The sequence below is a fragment of the Coregonus lavaretus genome, assembly GCF_964263955.1.
Source record: "Coregonus lavaretus genome assembly, chromosome: 14".
Classification (NCBI taxonomy): domain Eukaryota; kingdom Metazoa; phylum Chordata; class Actinopteri; order Salmoniformes; family Salmonidae; genus Coregonus; species Coregonus lavaretus.
In genome coordinates this window covers 11,072,833-11,090,441 of record NC_140001.1, presented here as the reverse complement: position 1 = coordinate 11,090,441, position 17,609 = coordinate 11,072,833, and the positions used below count along the sequence as shown (strand labels likewise).

Sequence of the window (17,609 nt, the reverse complement as noted above, 5' to 3'; positions counted from 1 at the left end):
AGTTGTCCTTATGTTAGCCCTGATGTGGCTATGCCAAATGGCTCTGGGCAACACTAGTTCATTTAGCAAACAAGATTTTCTTAGAATTCCGTTATTATTTTATAGTATGAAGAATACAATTGAACAAAGCTGAATAAAATAGAAAGGATATTTTCTCCAAACGATTTGAGGGAGTGCGCACATGCGGCTATTCTGTGTTGAGCGGTTACAAAGGAATAGGTACTCCTTCATGCTTAATTTAGAGTTATTTATGTAACTTTAGTTGTTCTACAAACGCTGGGCTGTATGTTTCGATTTTTAATACATTTTAAGGCTGCATGATGCAACTCTAATGATGATTTGAAAAAAGTCGCTTGAAAGGCATGTGCCCTGCTTTGTTTTTTGGACAGGCTGTACACACTTGCACAGGCTGTCTCTCATTCACAATTTGACAAGTACTTGATAATGCCTCGTATTTCACGGTGGCATCCCCTTTGTGTGGCCGTAATGCACCCTAAAAAAATGAATGCCTTTTGAGGCCAGTGGCCGTTGTGCCCTTGGCCCGGAGTGCTGAGTTGTGCCCTTCTCCCTGAGTGCTGCGCGCTCCAAAGCACCTCTCACTCACGTTATCGGGTCTTTCTCACAGGCTACAAGTGAAGACAGACACATCAGGGACGCAACCGTGCGAGTCCTTATCCAATTCCGAGGTGCATATTGAAGATATCGGAAGAACTGTCTACATTTACTTTTTGTCAGCCAAAAGATGCGTAGCCCTAACGAACAGCAAAAGCACTAGCCTATGTCAATCTACTATCCCCCATAGTACAAAAGTTGACCTATTCTATTCTGTGTGAGAAATAAATGCAACCCCTCGCCCCAAAAAAAGTATAAAAATAAAGAATGATACACATATTTACAACTGTAACAATGATAGACGTCCATTGGGGGGTGGGGGCAGGGTAAATTACAAGGATGATCAATGGAAATTGGATGCACCTGAGCTCAATTTGGGGTGTCATAGCAAAGGGTTGTGAATACTTAAGTAAAATAGTTATTTCTGTATTCAATACATTTGTAAAAATGTCATTATGGGATATTGTGTGTAATTCATTTTGAATTCAGTAACACAACAAAATGTGGAATAAGTCAAGAGCTGTGTTCGAATACTTATACTAACCGTACTAACCATACTATTTGTGACGTAAATTGAGTATGTAGTATGCTTATTTGTCATTGTATGGATAGAGTTAGTATGCCGAAAGTTCCCGGAAGTCGTACTACATTAGACAAAATACAAAGTATACAAGCAGTGGACACTATTTCCGTGCCTTTAAGGCCCATAATGCAATTCTTCAGAAAATGGGAGTTGCTTCACAACGTTTTCAGATTTGAAGAAAATGGTGGAAAATATGCAGCCGAAGTCCGACGAGAGCGAATACAAATTCATTGCTTTAACTAATTATGACAAATGTTAAGAAAATGTTGAGCAATGTAATAAAGTAATGACTTTTCAAATAAGTTACGCTACACGTTATGGTGGCTGACAATTTCTTGGCTATGCTATCCTTACGAACCGCATAGCTTATCATTACAGCAGTACTAGGTACTGGTATGTTAGCTAGCTACCTAATGTTAGTTGGCTACTTAATACATCAAACTTGCCAGTATATTAACTATATGATATCTAACTAACTACCCAACGTTTATTGACTTGATTATTCACGTTATTCTTAGCTAAGTTGTATCGTCGTTGTTCGTTCTCAAATGGACATAAATTCGCTCTGGCTATCTACTCCAATTTCAGGGCACTCTCGTCTGAGTGTGCCAGAGCGCAGAATAACTGATGAATTTACGAATGCTCAACACCCATTGAATATGGCCGGTGTCAGTAAACGTAGGCAAAAAAGCTTAATTAAATTGTTGCCAGCAGCACAGTTACAGTCATCAACGCTCTGGATAACATGAAAACAGCCTAACCAGCTCTGCTAGGGCGAGTAAAATGGTAAGAGTGAGGTGTTCTCTCATTTGTGTCTGGAAGTAGCTAGCCAGTTAGCTTGTGTGCTTGCCTGCCGTTGTGATAGTCAGAACGCTCGGATCAACCCTACTCCTCGGCCAGATCGTCCAGTGTGCGCTCTGAACGCTCCGAGAGGGAAACGCTCTGAATTTACGAACAGACAATCTGACAACGCTCTGAATTTACAAACGGCAGGAGTGCACTCTGGCACTCCAGATTGAATTTACGAACACACCCAAAGACGTAAAATGTCTAGCTAGTAATTTGTTATGCTAACAAGCTAGCAAGAGGTTGCGTAACAACAGCATCAACTTCCGGTAGACAGGCGTAGCGCTAGTATGCTCAACTGAAAGGATACCGTTCACCTACAGTATACTAAAATGAACTAATAGTATATAGTATATGCTCATTAAGTATGTAGTATACAGTATGTTAGTATGGGTATTCGAACACAGCTAAGGGGTATGAATACTTTCTGAAGGCACTATATGTGGTCTGTCGTACGATATTTACTGTAGGTAAGAAATCAATTTGACATTTGCTCAGGACATTATTTTCACTGAGGAAATGTTGGAGTCTGCTGTTGAGGATACTGCAGAGGATTTTTCAGAAGTTACTGTTGACGCAGATTCCACGGTAGTTACTGTGGTCAAATTTGGCTCTACTTTTGTGAATTTGGATGATCAGACCTTGGTTCTGGGGAAGTTGCCAGAGCTGAGAATAATGTTGAAGACTTTAAGAATAGCCAATTTGAATTTGTGGTCTGTATATTTTATTATTTAGTTAAGTATACCATCAACACCACAGGCCTTTTTGGGTTGGAGGGTCTGTATTTTCTCCTGTAGCTCATCCAATTTAATTGGGTTTGGCAAATGATCATGTACTGTATATGGGTTTGCGCTTGGTTCTTTGTTATATGGACAAAAAGGTTGGAGAAGTGGTTTATTGCAAAGATTTCTAAAAACATGTTTTCACTTTGCCATTATGGGGTATTGAGTGTAGATGAGTGAATTTATTTAAATATTTAATCCATTTTGAATTCAGGCTGTAACACAACAAAAGTCAAGGGGTATGAATACTTTCTGAAGGCACTTTATACACTGTGCACACCCTAATTGACAAACAAACCAAAACAAAAGCAAATTCTTCTCATGCTTTGTTGATTTCAAAAAAGCATTTGACTCAATTTGGCATGAGGGTCTGCTATACAAATTGTTGGAAAGCGGTGTTGAGTGGAAAACATACAATATAAAAAAATAATGCACACAAACAAGTCAAAATTGGCAATAAACACACATATTTCTTTCCTCAGGGCCGTGGGGTGAGACAGGGACGCAGCTTGAGCCCCACCCTTTTCAACATACAGTACCAGTCAAAAGTTTGGACACACCTACTCATTCAACGGTTTTTCTTTATTTATACTATTTTCTACATTGTAGAATAATAGTGAAGACATCAAAACTATGAAACAACACATATGGAATCATGTAGTAACCACAAAAGTGTTATACAAATCAAAATATATTTGAGATTTGAGATTTTTCAAAGTAGCCACCCTTTGCCTTGATGACAGCTTTGCACAGTCTTGGCATTCTCTCAACCACCTTCATGATGTAGTCACCTGGAATGCATTTAAATTAACAGGTTTGCCTTCTTAAAAGTTAATTCTTAATGCGTTTGAGCCAATCAGTTGTGTTGTGACAAGGTAGGTATACAGAAGATAGCCCTATTTGGTAAAAGACCAAGTCCATATTAAGGCAAAAACAGCTCAAATAAGCAAAAAGAAACGACTGTCCATCATTACTTTAAGACATGTAGGTCAGTCAGTCCAGAAAATTTCAAGAACTTTGAACGTTTCTTCAAGTGCAGTCGCAAAAACCATCAAGCACTACAATGAAACTGACTCTCATGAGGACCGCCACAGGAAAGGAAGACCCAGAGTTACCTCTGCTGCAGAGGATAAGTTCATTAGAGTTAACTGCACCTCAGATTGCAGCCCAAATAAATGCTTTACATCTCAACATCAACTGTTCAGAGGAGACTGCATGAATCAGGCCTACATGGTCGAATTGCTGCAAAGAAACCACTACTAAAGGACACCAATAAGAAGAAGAGACTTGCTTGGCCCAAGAAACACGAGCAATGGACATTAGACCGGTGGAAATCTGTCCTTTCGTCTGATGAGTCCACATTTGAGATTTTTGGTTCCAACCTCTGAGTCTTTGTGAGACGCAGAGTAGGTGAACGGATGATCTCCGCATGTGTGGTTCCCACCATGAAGGAGGAGGTGTGATGGTGTGGGGGTGCTTTGCTGGTGACACTGAGTGATTTATTTAGAATTCAAGGCACACTTAACCAGCATGGCTACCACAGCACTCTGCAGCGATATGCCATCCCATCTGGTTTGCGCTTAGTGGGACTATCATTTGTTTTTCAACAGGAAAACGACCCAACACACCTCCAGGCTGTGTAAGGGCTATTTGACCAAGAAGTAGAGTGATGGAGTGCTGCATCAGATGACCTGGCCTCCACAATCACCCAACATCAACCCAATTGAGATGGTTTGGGATGAGTTGGACTGCAGAGTGAAGGAAAAGCAGCCAACAAGTGCTCAGCATATGTGGGAACTCCTTCAAGACGGTTGGAAAAGCATTCCAGGTGAAGCTGGTTGAGAGAATGCCAAGAGTGTGCAAAGCTGTCATCAAGGCAAAGGGTGGCTACTTTGAAGAATCTCAAATATAAAATACATTTTGATTTGTTTAACACTTTTTTGGTTACTACATGATTCAATGTGTTATTTCATAGTTTTGATATCTTCACTATTATTCTACAATGTAGAAAACAGCAAAAATAAAGAAAAGCCCTTGAATGAGTACGTGTGTCCAAACTTTTGACTGGTAATGCATATATCAATGAATTGGCGAGGGCACTAAAACAGTCTGCAGCACCCGGCCTGACCTTACTAGACTAAAATGTTTACTGTTTGCAGATCATCTGCTTCTGTCCCCGACCAACGAGGGCCTAAAGCAGGGATCATCAACTAGATTCAGCCGAGGGGGCCAAGCTTTTTCTTGAGCGGATGGTCAGGGGGCAGGAACATAATTAGAAATAATTTGTAGAATAGAAATTGACCGCAAGAAGCCCAAAACAGATATATTTTACTAAAACATAATCATTTCAAACCTTGCTTACATATGTATATGATCACATCTCTCTATTATGCATTGGGGGGCTAAATAAAATCACCCTCGGGCCAAATGCGGCCCATGGGCCGCCAGTTGGGGAACCCTGGCCTACAGCATCACCTTGACTATGTACAGACTATGTACAGACTCCGTGAGAGAGGCCGCCATAGGCATACCTGGCTCTCGAGAGAAGAAAGGCTATGTGCAATAATGTAATAATACATTTGAAAAGGTCTTTATCCCTTTGAAACCTTTATGAGTGCAATGTTTACTGTACATTTTTTTCTATTTTTTTAAATGTTTTGTTTCTTCTCACTTTTGTGAATAGTTTATTTCACTTGCTTTAAAGCCATTTTGAATTGAATTGAAAGTGAAATAACTTTGGGTTGGTGTTGTTGGGATGATGATGTGCCCCACCCTGGCCAGACATGAGCCACTCTACTGTCTGGCTTTTTCAGCTACTCAAGGGATCAGGGAGGGGAAAAAAGAAAAGAAAAGGGGAAAAAATAATTAATTAATTTATTGAACTAAATTCCCAGAAATCCCCAGTCATCTTTGTGGCCTGGACGTGGGAAATTCTCTCCTCTCACTTGGGTGGCTAGTGATGATGTCATTGAGTGATGATGTCATTGTTGAGTCTCAGGGGAAAGAGCCGCTGGAGAGGGATAGGGAGTAGACCTAAGATGAGGAGCACATGCCCAACAACTCACAGTCAAGTGGACTGCATCGTAAAAGTAGAAAGTGACTTCCTTTTTTTGTGCCCTCACTCTAAACATACACATGCACACGTGCAGACATGCACGCACACAGTCCTTACTCTGCAAGGATGTGCTGCTGCTCCTGCCGGAGTGTCTGGTTCTTCTCCTGCAACCGTCTGTTCTCTGCCTCCAGGTCAGCGCTGTGCTCCAGAGTGTGGCCTATCATCTCCCTGTTGAGCTCCACAGGGTCAGGGGCAGGGTGCAGCTCCACCGCACCCACGCTCACCTACACATAGAAACATACAACAGACAGAGAGATGTTTGGGAAAGTAGTGGGAGAGAGAGAGAAACAGACAGAAAGAAAGAGGGGAACAAGACTAAGTGAAGTTCTCTTCTTGAGTGTGTGCCTGTGTGTTTGTACAAAGTGTTAGTGTGTGTGTGGTGTGTGTGAGGAAACGATATCAGTGTGGGATTCACTACTATCGCTTTAGTGCCCACTACAGAACAAGTACCCAGCTCTCTACCCACCCAGACAGGCATTCAGCAGCAAGGAAGCAGCCTCTTAGCCCCAAGAGGAACTCAGTTGTTTATCAGAACGGAGGGGGTTTAGAGGAGATACTAGACTTTGAGGATCTAGGCCTCGGTGGCTTGAAGACAAGACTTAAAGTTCCAAAGCTCCCTCTCTCTCTCTTCTTCTCACTTCCTCCTTGGCGAGAGGGACTGATGTAGGGAAAGGGAAGCGAAAGGCAAGGAGGAGATGAGATTGAAGAGGGAAAATAAATGTTCCAAGCTTTTTCTCGTCTCCTCTCTTGTCCCCCTCACCATCCCCACTCCTTGTAAAAAAGGTATAACATTCAACCTAATTCATTGGTGCAGACACATCCACACATCTAGCTACAGTACTGTACCTCCTAGAGGCTCTTGACTGACGTGTCATAATGAGGCGTCCCATAATCATCACTCTGTTTTTATACACTAACAATAACACAAAAACAGGAATGTCTGTACATGCACACAGTGAACATCCATTGATCTAAGCACATAGACAGAGAGTTGCCAAATATAGGGCATGTCCTTTCAACAAGGATAGGAAAATAAGTCATCAAATTGTGCCAAGGTGAGGTCATCAGACAGAGACAGGGTGGGAGTTGGTTTACTGCATTTCCCTCTCTTTCTGTAACATGCTGAACACACTCCCCGCTTCTAAACTTCACTCTCTCAGGTAATGAGGTAGCCCGCTGTTTTTTCCTGAAGGAGACAGACTGGTGGTACAGTGAGTGTTCCATATAAACCTGTCAGCTTGAGGGGGGCCGTCTCCGCTCCTGGCTAGCCATCTCCCGTCGTTCACTCTCCTACGAATGGGCACTTGTCTGGGTCATAGCTACAAGCCTATAAGCATCCAAACAATTACCTTTAAAATATTTATGGCAAAGTGACCTGTGATGGTCCTTACTAGTGCATGTAGCTGTTACAAAGTGGAATTGTAGCTACAGGAGTAACTCCATCACATCAATTGGGTTATGCTAGCTAATATGTTGTCAAAGATTGTGATGTGGTTGAGGTCAAGGTTGCTGGAGTAGCTAACTGAATGACATAACACACAGCTCCACCCTCCCGCTCTGTCACTCTTTCCCTCTCTATGAAGTGGTCTAAATACCAGATGGCGCTAGCTGGATGAATTAACTAGCTAGCTAGGCAGGCCATGGCTAGCAGTCGGTTTTATGGGATTCTCACAGTCATAGACTGAATTGTACATATATTTACAATTATAAAATCAATCACATATAATGATCAAATAGTAATATCCTAAACTAGCAAAACACAAGGTTTGGGTTGACAGCTTTAGAAAATACATCTTTAGAGTTCTTTAAGGCCCCTGAGCTATATGGTGTGTGCATTGATCAGTTCAGTGAAGTATAGAATGGAAGAATTCGGATAGCGGCCTGTGCGTTTCACAGGAGTGTTCAGTCCAGTAATCTGCTGTCTGGTTGGGGGGAGGCAGTCTGCAAACTGGGAGTTTAGCCAATGTCAGACTGATCTGCTCCCGTCTGCTCTCCAAGGACATGATTCCGAGGGTTTTGAGGGCTTCCCGGAAGCTGGTGTACGACCCGCCCAAAAATATTCTGCAGGCTCTCGTCTGGACCCGCTCCAGCTGAGCAGTCAGGGTTTGAGTGAGGCCAGGGTGCCAGGGACAGCATACTCCAGAACTGGTTTTACGTAGCCGATGTAGATGGACAATAGGTCTGCTGTGGTTATAGAGAAGTGCTTAATGCGCTGAGGGGGGACAGCTTCCTGCTGGTGCTTGTGGTCATGGTGTCAACCTGGCTGTTCCAGCGTAGGTCCTGCTTGACAGTGAGACCCAGCACCCTGAACTTTGATATCTCTAACAGGGGGACACCGTTGATGAAGAGGGGTGGTGCAGGGGGTGGGTTTTCAGAGAAGGTGACATGCATCGCTACACATTTCTTCTCATTGAGAAGCATGTCATTGGTAGTGGTCCAGGTGCTGAGCTCGTCCAGTTGCTTTTGCATTGATGATGGTTGCTGCAGTTTCTTGGTTTCAAGCATATTCATGTCATCAAGATATTTCCACACATGGTTGGCAGCTTCATGAACAGCATCATTGATGAGGGCAAGGAAAAGGACAGGGTCAAGGAGGGTCCCCTGGGCCACCCCACATGTGAGGGACTCCCATTCAGATAGGCCACCACGATAGCGCACCCGTTGTATCCTGACAGAGATAAAGTCACAAATCCATGAGACTATTTTAGGCCTCAGCCCCATTGACAGGATATTTTTGATGACAGTAGTGTGGTTAGCCTTGTCTAATGCTTTGCTGAAAACTGTAGCTACCAATGAGCAGACCAGCTTGCTTTTTCTGAGTATTTGGAGAGACTGTGACATGGGGGAGTACTGAACTCACAGGCAAAATATTTCAACAGTTTCTGGGGTATTAGGTCTGGGCCAGGTGCTTTGCAGTCCTTGATTGCTTGAAGACTTTTGTAGACATCCCAGACTGGGAGGGTGGGATGCTGGTGGGAGGAAGGGAGGAAAGCTGGGAGTTGTGTCACATCAAGTGGAGTCAAGGCAGATAAAATCACAGCAAAGCGTTTGTTGATGATGTTTGCAGTTGTAGAACTGTCCTCGGTTAGCTGCTAACTAGCTAGCTAGTAACCTCATCCCGAGGAAGTGTCTGGTGAACGAGATTAGAAGGTCAGCTAGCAATAATGCAACAAGGACGCATCCACCAGATGCGGTAGGAATTGAGCCTAGGGACGAGGTTACGGTTAACGATAGATAGCTAACGTAAGCGAACAGGCTAATATTTAATTAGCTAGCTAGCTAGATAGATAGACTCCCAATATTTCACTAGTAAATGTAGCTAGCTTTACATAACGTTCCGCTAGCTATCTAGCATTGTTCCATGATAACATTTGGTAGCTAGCTAACCAGAGAAGGCTGGTGGGAGGAGCTATAGGAGGATGGGCTCATTGTAATGGCTAAAATTGAATAAATGGAACAGTATCAAACACATCAAATGAATTGAGGCTGTTCGGAGGACAAAAGAAGAGAGGTCAATCTTGGGATATAGCTTGTTCAAAAGGGGTGCTTGCAAGTTAACCGTGCTTTCTCAATAACTATTTTGGCTTGCCAGATGGTGTATTCATGACAAGTCGGAAACTCGGAACCTCTGAGTTAAAATTAGGTTACTTGCGTAGAGCTTCCTATTGGTTGACTTTGATACTTTCCAAGTCGGAAATTCAGGCCTCACAGCCACAAAGTCATAAACCCCGCCTATTTCTACAATTTATCTTCTTAAAAACAGATTTGAAACCTAACTCTAACCTTAACCACACTGCTAACCTTATGCTTAACCCTAACCTTAAATGAATACCAGAAAGCACATTTTTGTTTTCATGATTTTTTTACGATATAGAGCCCTATAGTGGAGGTGTCATAATACCCATAAAACCTAGCGGTCAAACAGGGAAATGGTTCCAATCGATTTTCTACCATTCATTTTTCCCATAGAGAATTTTAGAAACACTTAAAATAAGGGCTGTGTTTTGTGTATCCTTACCCTGGCGTGACATTTTGATAACCATGTAAATCTCTCTTAGACAAAGTGACTTTTATCAATTTATTTGCCTCTATTTACAGTGGGGAGAACAAGTATTTGATACACTGCCGATTTTGCAGGTTTTCCTACTTACAAAGCATGTAGAGGTCTGTAATTTTTATCATAGGTACACTTCAACTGTGAGAGACGGAATCTAAAACAAAAATCCAGAAAATCACATTGTATGATTTTTAAGTAATTAATTTGCATTTTATTGCATGACATAAGTATTTGATCACCTACCAACCAGTAAGAATTTCAACTCTCACAGACCTGATAGTGTTCTCCACTCATTACCTGTATTAACTGCACCTGTTTGAACTAGTTACCTGTATAAAAGACACCTGTCCACACATTCAATCAAACAGACTCCAACCTCTCCACACTGGCCAAGACCAGAGAGCTGTGTAAGGACATCAGGGATAAAATTGTAGACCTGCACAAGGCTGGGATGGGCTACAGGACAATAGGCAAGCAGCTTGGTGAGAAGGCAACAACTGTTGGCGCAATTATTAGAAAATGGAAGAAGTTCAAGATTATGGTCAATCACCCTCGGTCTGGGGCTCCATGCAAGATCTCACCTCGTGGGGCATCAATGATCATGAGGAAGGTGAGGGATCAGCCCAGAACTACACGGCAGGACCTGGTCAATCACCTGAAGAGAGCTGGGACCACAGTCTCAAAGAAAACCATTAGTAACACACTACGCCGTCATGGATTAAAATCCTGCAGCGCACGCAAGGTCCCCCTGCTCAAGCCAGCGCATGTCCAGGCCCGTCTGAAGTTTGCCAATGACCATCTGGATGATCCAGAGGAGGAATGAGAGAAGGTCATGTGGTCTGATGAGACAAAAATATAGCTTTTTGGTCTAAACTCCACTCGCCGTGTTTGGAGGAAGAAGAAGGATGAGTACAACCCCAAGAACACCATCCCAACCGTGAAGCATGGAGGTGGAAACATCATTCTTTGGGGATGCTTTTCTGCAAAGGGGACAGGACGACTGCACCGTATTGCGGGGAGGATGGATGGGGCCATGTATCGTGAGATCTTGGTCAACAACCTCCTTCCCTCAGTAAGAGCATTGAAGATGGGTCGTGGCTGGGTCTTCCAGCATGACAACGACCCAAAACACACAGCCAGGGCAACTAAGGAGTGGCTCTGTAAGAGGCATCTCAAGGTCCTGGAGTGGCCTAGCCAGTCTCCAGACCTGAACCCAATAGAAAATCTTTGGAGGGAGCTGAAAGTCTGTATTGCCCAGCGACAGCCCCGAAACCTGAAGCACCTGGCACCTTGTTTCCACCGATCATAAGGTCAAATAGATCTAGAACAATTGTCATTAATATTTACAATCCCCTTGTCCAAACGGATTACTCATTTACCTAACTCTTAACAATAGCTCTTATCAATTTGTAATTTACAGTGCATGGAAATTGGTGTTATTTCTATCAGAAAAAAGAAAGTTGATGTTTTTCCACTTGGGACCAACAGGTTGCTGGACCTTATTAATGGTTTCCTCACATGTAAAGGTGGTGGAATTATGAGAGAATTAATACATGCGTTTCCCCATGCTTAAGTTCAAGGTCAGAATACGCGTGCAGAGATGAAAGTGTGTGAAAAAGGAATGAAGTTAATTTTACGTACGCGTATCTCGGGTCTGAATTCCCCCCATAGAGAAAGAGGATGCAACGCCTCATGATGAGTTGGGAAACCAGAAGGTAGTGAGGTGCTAAATCTTCGCTGGGCTGTGTTGGGGTCGTTGACCCACTGTAATAAAGGCCTGCGTCTTCAAAAACTCTCATTAAATGCTTGTAATTATTGTCTGGGCCAGAGTTGTCCTGGCAGGCCTCACAGCTGTTTTCTCCTGGCACGGTGAACCTGATCGTGTCAAAGTAGACGCTCCTCATCATCACCGCCCTCTCTGCTCAAGAAGAAGAAGAAGAAGAAGAAGAAGAAGAAGAAGAAGAAGAAGAAGAAGAAGAAGAAGAAGAAGAAGAAGAAGAAGAAGAAGAAGAAGAAGAAGAAGAAGAAGAAGAAGAAGAAGAAGAAGAAGAAGAAGAAGAAGAAGAAGAAGAAGAAGAAGAAGAAGAAGAAGAAGAAGAAGAAGAAGAAGAAGAAGAAGAAGAAGAAGAAGAAGAAGAAGAAGAAGAAGAAGAAGAAGAAGAAGAAGAAGAAGAAGAAGAAGAAGAAGAAGAAGAAGAAGAAGAAGAAGAAGAAGAAGAAGAAGAAGAAGAAGAAGAAGAAGAAGAAGAAGAAGAAGAAGAAGAAGAAGAAGAAGAAGAAGAAGAAGAAGAAGAAGAAGAAGAAGAAGAAGAAGAAGAAGAAGAAGAAGAAGAAGAAGAAGAAGAAGAAGAAGAAGAAGAAGAAGAAGAAGAAGAAGAAGAAGAAGAAGAAGAAGAAGAAGAAGAAGAAGAAGAAGAAAGCAGAAGAAGAAAGCAGAAGAAGAAAGCAGAAGAAGAAAGCAGAAGAAGAAAGCAGAAGAAGAAAGCAGAAGAAGAAAGCAGAAATCAGAAAAGACTCAGGCCTAGTCACAGTAAAATGAAGGACACCTGAACACAGGTTTGTGAGAAGTTAGATGTGTACAGTGTTCCTCATGTTTACTGTGACTAGGCCATGCTAGTTCACTCTTATACAGTTTTTAAATAACTTGCACATTGCTAGTTTATTCTGACTTCTGCTAGTCATTTTATTTAAGAAAAACATAATGAGTGTTTATTTCATATTGATTTAATGCAACTGTTGTGCAATATTTTACATTTCCTTCCGCCAGTGTTTGTAATTCATGGAACCAAAATCAATGTTTTATTCCTGTAAGGATTTCATTGTGTTTGGAGATCACTGATTTGGTTTATATGTCATTCAATACTTTGGCTTGCAGAATAGGGCCATTTATACAGCTCTGCCTCGTTAATTTCTGAATAAACAAAGTTATGCTCTTCTGTTTTCAATATACAATATAATATGTTATTGTTCACTAACTATATAGCTTTCAACACTCAAAAACATGACAATACAAAGCTAAAACACTACAATGCACATTAACCCAGCTCAGACTCCCTGTCCTTGTTTTGTGTGATTGCTAACCTAAGCGCTGCCATCGGCATTGGTGTTGCCAAACAGCCGATGTAACGGTTGTGAAAGAGCCCCAACAACAAGGGCTGATTACGACATGGCCATGTAAATCAAGACTTTAACAATGCACTAATGGCATCAGGGTTCGGAGGAGACCACCCATGTTACATTGAAAGACAGCTTCCCAACCTCGTAAAAATAAGACAAAAATTAAGATGTTACTGAGGGATCCTATGCAGGCTGAGCCTCCCGGCCTGAGAGTCTATGAAACTGTAGGTGTGCTTAATAAGAGATGATAAAAGTCATGTGCAGAGTTTCAAATGAGAGAGCTGTTTAACTACAGGGTGTTTGAGCACAGGTCTGTGTGACTGTCCATTACATGTTTGAATGCGCAAAGGTGAATCTGAGCAAAGGTTTATAAAGTGTGTGTGTGTGTGTGTACAGGTAATGATGTGTCACACTCGGAGTCACACTTTTTGTAAGGCTTTGTTACTACTTTAACTCCAACCCCCTTCACTTCTTCCCTCAATCTCCCCCTTCCCACCTGTGCCAGGGCTGTGTCAGTCAGTTCAGTACATCTCTGTGACCCCATGGTTCATCCCTGGTTCACATTACTCTGCCTGTACGATGTGCTGTTTAATTTATCACTATAATGATAGGTTAGGGTAGTAGAAGGGGTTATAATAGCATGGGGTAAACTATAACCCTTGTGTGCACTAACACACTGAGCATTGCTGACAAGTCACAGTGAGCCCTGAAGTCAACTGCAGCTTGGCTACTCCTGTTCTGTTTTGGGCCTCTTGTTTTCAGTTGGTTTTGCAGCTCATTATATTATGAAGAACATTATGTGCACATTTGTTTCTCTGCTCCCTCTAATTCTGATGACAAACTGTTTCCTTGACAGAAGTCCTTCTTGCCAGTAACCAACGTAATGTGTTTAGGCTATGTTGGGTCCATAATGTCCTGTGAGTGGGTGTTTAAAGCCCTGGGGGCCAGGTCACTGGGCGTCCTGGGACCCCTGTCCAGGTAGCGAAAGGGAGGGGCTGGGGGGTTAAGATGCCCTGTTAGCAGGGGCATAAATAACCTATTTATGAACTAGGGCCTGCTCCATCTAAGACAATTTGAGACAAAAGGTCAGTTACACAGGATTAATGCAAACAATGAGTATGGTTACATAATGTGATTATTGTGGATAGGAGGGGTTGGTTAGTTGGCAGAGAGCAATGGCTAGCTAGTATGCTAACTATTCTAGCTAACTAACTGGCTGAATAAATTGACGACGTACTCACTCAAACTATCAAAACTAACCCAAACCTTTACACAATGTTAGACACGGACACAAATGATCTGTTTGGCGTTTTAACACACTGGTGGTTTGTAATCGAGTATTGGTGCTAAACCGTGTTATTGGAGGCTGGCATGCTAGTTGGCTATGGCGTCATAGGATTCCGTGCCCTGGATGGTTTTCACGGAGGAATACTGTACCAAGTTAGCTAGCTGAATAAACTAAGTTAGAGTCTATTCCTAGAAAACATTTAACATCTGTAGTTTACAACAATTATAATTTCTAAAGTGGAAGTTGGGAGAGTTATATTTGAGTGTTTCAGTGACACATAAGTGAGGGAGGCCCCGCTCTCTCACTTTCCCAGATGTTTAGTTCATTTCATTCCGATCTCCTTTGCATTATTGTAGCCTTTTTCTGTAGCCTGTCAACTCTGTGTCTGTCTATCCCTGTTCTCTCCTCTCTGCATAGGCCATACAAACGCTTCACACCGCGTGTCTGCTGCCACTCTAATCTGGTGGTCCGTGCGCACACGACCCATGTGGAGTTCCAGTTCTCCGGCAGCTTCTGGAACTGCTGTTCTGGGGCCAACAAGGCAGAGTTCATCTCAGCCTATGCTACCCTCCAGTCCCTCGACTTCTTGGAGCTGACGGAAACATGGATTACCACAGAAAACACTGCGACTCCTACTGCTCTCTCCTCGTCTGACCATGTGTTCTCGCATACCCGAGAGCATCTGGTCAGCGCGGCGGTGGCACAGGAATCCTCATCTCTCCCAAGTGGACATTCTCTCTTTTTCCCCTGACCCATCTGTCTGTCTATCTCCTCATTTGAATTCCATGCTGTCAAAGTCACTAGCACATTCAAGCTTAACATCCTTGTCATTTATCACCCTCCAGGTTCCCTTGGAGAGTTCATCAATGAGCTTGACAAGTTCCTTTCCTGAGGATGGCTCATCCCTCACAGTTCTGGGTGACTTTAACCTCCCTACGTCTGCCTTTGACTCATTTCTCTCTGCCTCCTTCTTTCCACTCCTTTCCTCTTTTGATCTCACCCTCTCGCCGTCCCCCTCTACTCACAAGGCAGGCAATACGCTTGACCTCATCTTTACTAGATGCTGTTCTTCTACTAATCTCACTGCAACTCCCCTCCCAGTCTCCGACCACTACTTTGTATCCTTTTCTCTCTCGCTCTCCTCCAACACTACCCACTCTGCCCCTACTCAGAAGGTAATGTGCCGTCGCAACCTTCGCTCTCTCTCTCCCGCTACTCTCTCCTCTTCCATCCTATCATCTCTTCTCCCTCCGATCTCCTGATTCTGCCTCCTCAACCCTCCTCTCCTTCCTTTCTGCATCTTTTGACTCTCTATGTCCCCTATCCTCCCGGCCGGCTCGGTCCTCCTCTCCTGCTCCGTGGCTTGACGACTCATTGCGAGCTCACAGAAGAGGGCTCCGGGCAGCCGAGCGGAAATGGAGGAAAACTAGACTCCCTGCGGACCTGTCATCTTTTCACTCCCTCCTCTCTACATTCTCTTCCTCTGTTTCCGCTGCTAAAGCCACTTTCTACCACTCTAAATTTCAAGCCTCTGCTTCTAACCCTAGGAAGCTCTTTGCCACCTTCTCCTCCCTGCTGAATCCTCCTCCTCCTCCCCCTCCCTCTTCCCTCTCTGTGGATGACGTCGTCAACCATTTTGAAAAGAAGGTTGATGACATGCGACTTGTGACGGCCGGCCACCCAACAACCTGCCCGCTTGACCCTATCCCCTCCTCTCTTCTCCAGACCATTTCCGGAGACCTTCTCCCTTACCTCACCTCGCTCATCCTTGACCACTGGCCATGTCCCTTCCGTCTTCAAGAGAGCGAGAGTTGCACTCCTCCTCAAAAAACCTACACTCGATCCCTCCGATGTCAACAACTACAGACCAGTATCCCTTCTTTCTTTTCTCTCCAAAAACTCTTGAGCGTGCCGTCTCTAGCCAACTCTCCTGCTATCTCTCAGAATGACCTTCTTGATCCAAACCAGTCAGGTTTCAAGACTGGTCATTCAACTGAGACTGCTCTTCTCTGTGTCACGGAGGCTCTCCGCACTGCTAAAGCTAACTCTCTCTCCTCTGCTCTTATCCTTCTAGACCTATCCGCTGCCTTTGATACTGTGAACCATCAGATCCTCGTCTCCACCCTCTCCGAGTTGGGCATCTCACGCGCTGCTCACTCTTGGATTGCGTCCTACCTGACAGGTCACTCCTACCAGGTGGCGTGGCGAGAATCTGTCTCCGCACCATGTGCTCTCACCACTGGTGTCCCCCAGGGCTCAGTTCTAGGTCCTCTCCTATTCTCTCTATACATCAAGTCACTTGACTCTGTCATATCCTCACATGGTCTCTCCTATCATTGCTACGCAGACGACACACAATTCATTTTCTCCTTTCCCCCTTCTGATAACCAGGTGGCGAATCGCATCTCTGCATGTCTGGCAGACATATCAGTGTGGATGTCAGATCACCACCTCAAGCTGAACCTCGGCAAGACGGAGCGGCTCTTCCTCCCGGGGAAGGACTGCCCGCTCCATGATCTTGCCATCACGGTTGACAACTCCATTGTGTCCTCCTCCCAGAGTGCAAAGAACCTTGGCGTGACCCTGGACAATACCCTGTCGTTCTCCGCTAACATCAAAGCGGTGACCCGATCCTGCAGGTTCGTGCTCTACAACATTCGCAGAGTACGACCCTACCTTACACAGACAGCGGCACAGGTCCTAATCCAGGCACTTGTCATCTCCCGTCTGGATTACTGCAACTCGCTGTTGGCTGGGCTCCCTGCCTGTGCCATTAAACCCCTTCAACTTATCCAGAACGCTGCAGCCCGTCTGGTGTTCAACCTTCCCAAGTTCTCGCATGTCACCCCGCTCCTCCGCACACTCCACTGGCTTCCAGTTGAGGCTTGCATCTACTACAAGACCATGGTGCTTGCCTACGGAGCTGTGAAGGGAAAGGCACCTCCTTACCTTCAGGCTCTGATCAGACCCTACACCCAAACGAGGGCAGTACGTTCATCCACCTCTGGCCTGCTAGCTCCCCTACCTCTACGGAAGCACAGTTTCCGCTCAGCCCAGTCAAAGCTATTCGCTGCTCTGGCACCCCAATGGTGGAACAAGCTCCCCCAAGACCCCAGGACAGCGGAGTCACTGACCACCTTCCGGAGACACTTGAAACCCTACCTCTTTAAGGAATACCTGGAATAGTATAAAGTAATCCTTCTTCCCCC

The 17,609-nt window shown here is 44.1% G+C and overlaps 1 protein-coding gene across 2 annotated transcripts in view; it reads right to left on the bottom strand.

Moving 5' to 3' along the window:
* The window catches only part of LOC311140991 (DNA repair protein XRCC4-like), a 91,551-nt gene that overhangs the window by 51,389 nt on the left and 22,553 nt on the right, over positions 1–17,609 (bottom strand). For both annotated transcript variants that reach the window (XM_084176261.1, XM_084176260.1), the window contains exon 4: positions 5,996–6,162. In XM_084176261.1, coding sequence (XP_084032387.1) covers positions 5,996–6,162 — 167 coding nt within the window. The remainder of the gene's footprint in view (positions 1–5,995; positions 6,163–17,609) is intronic.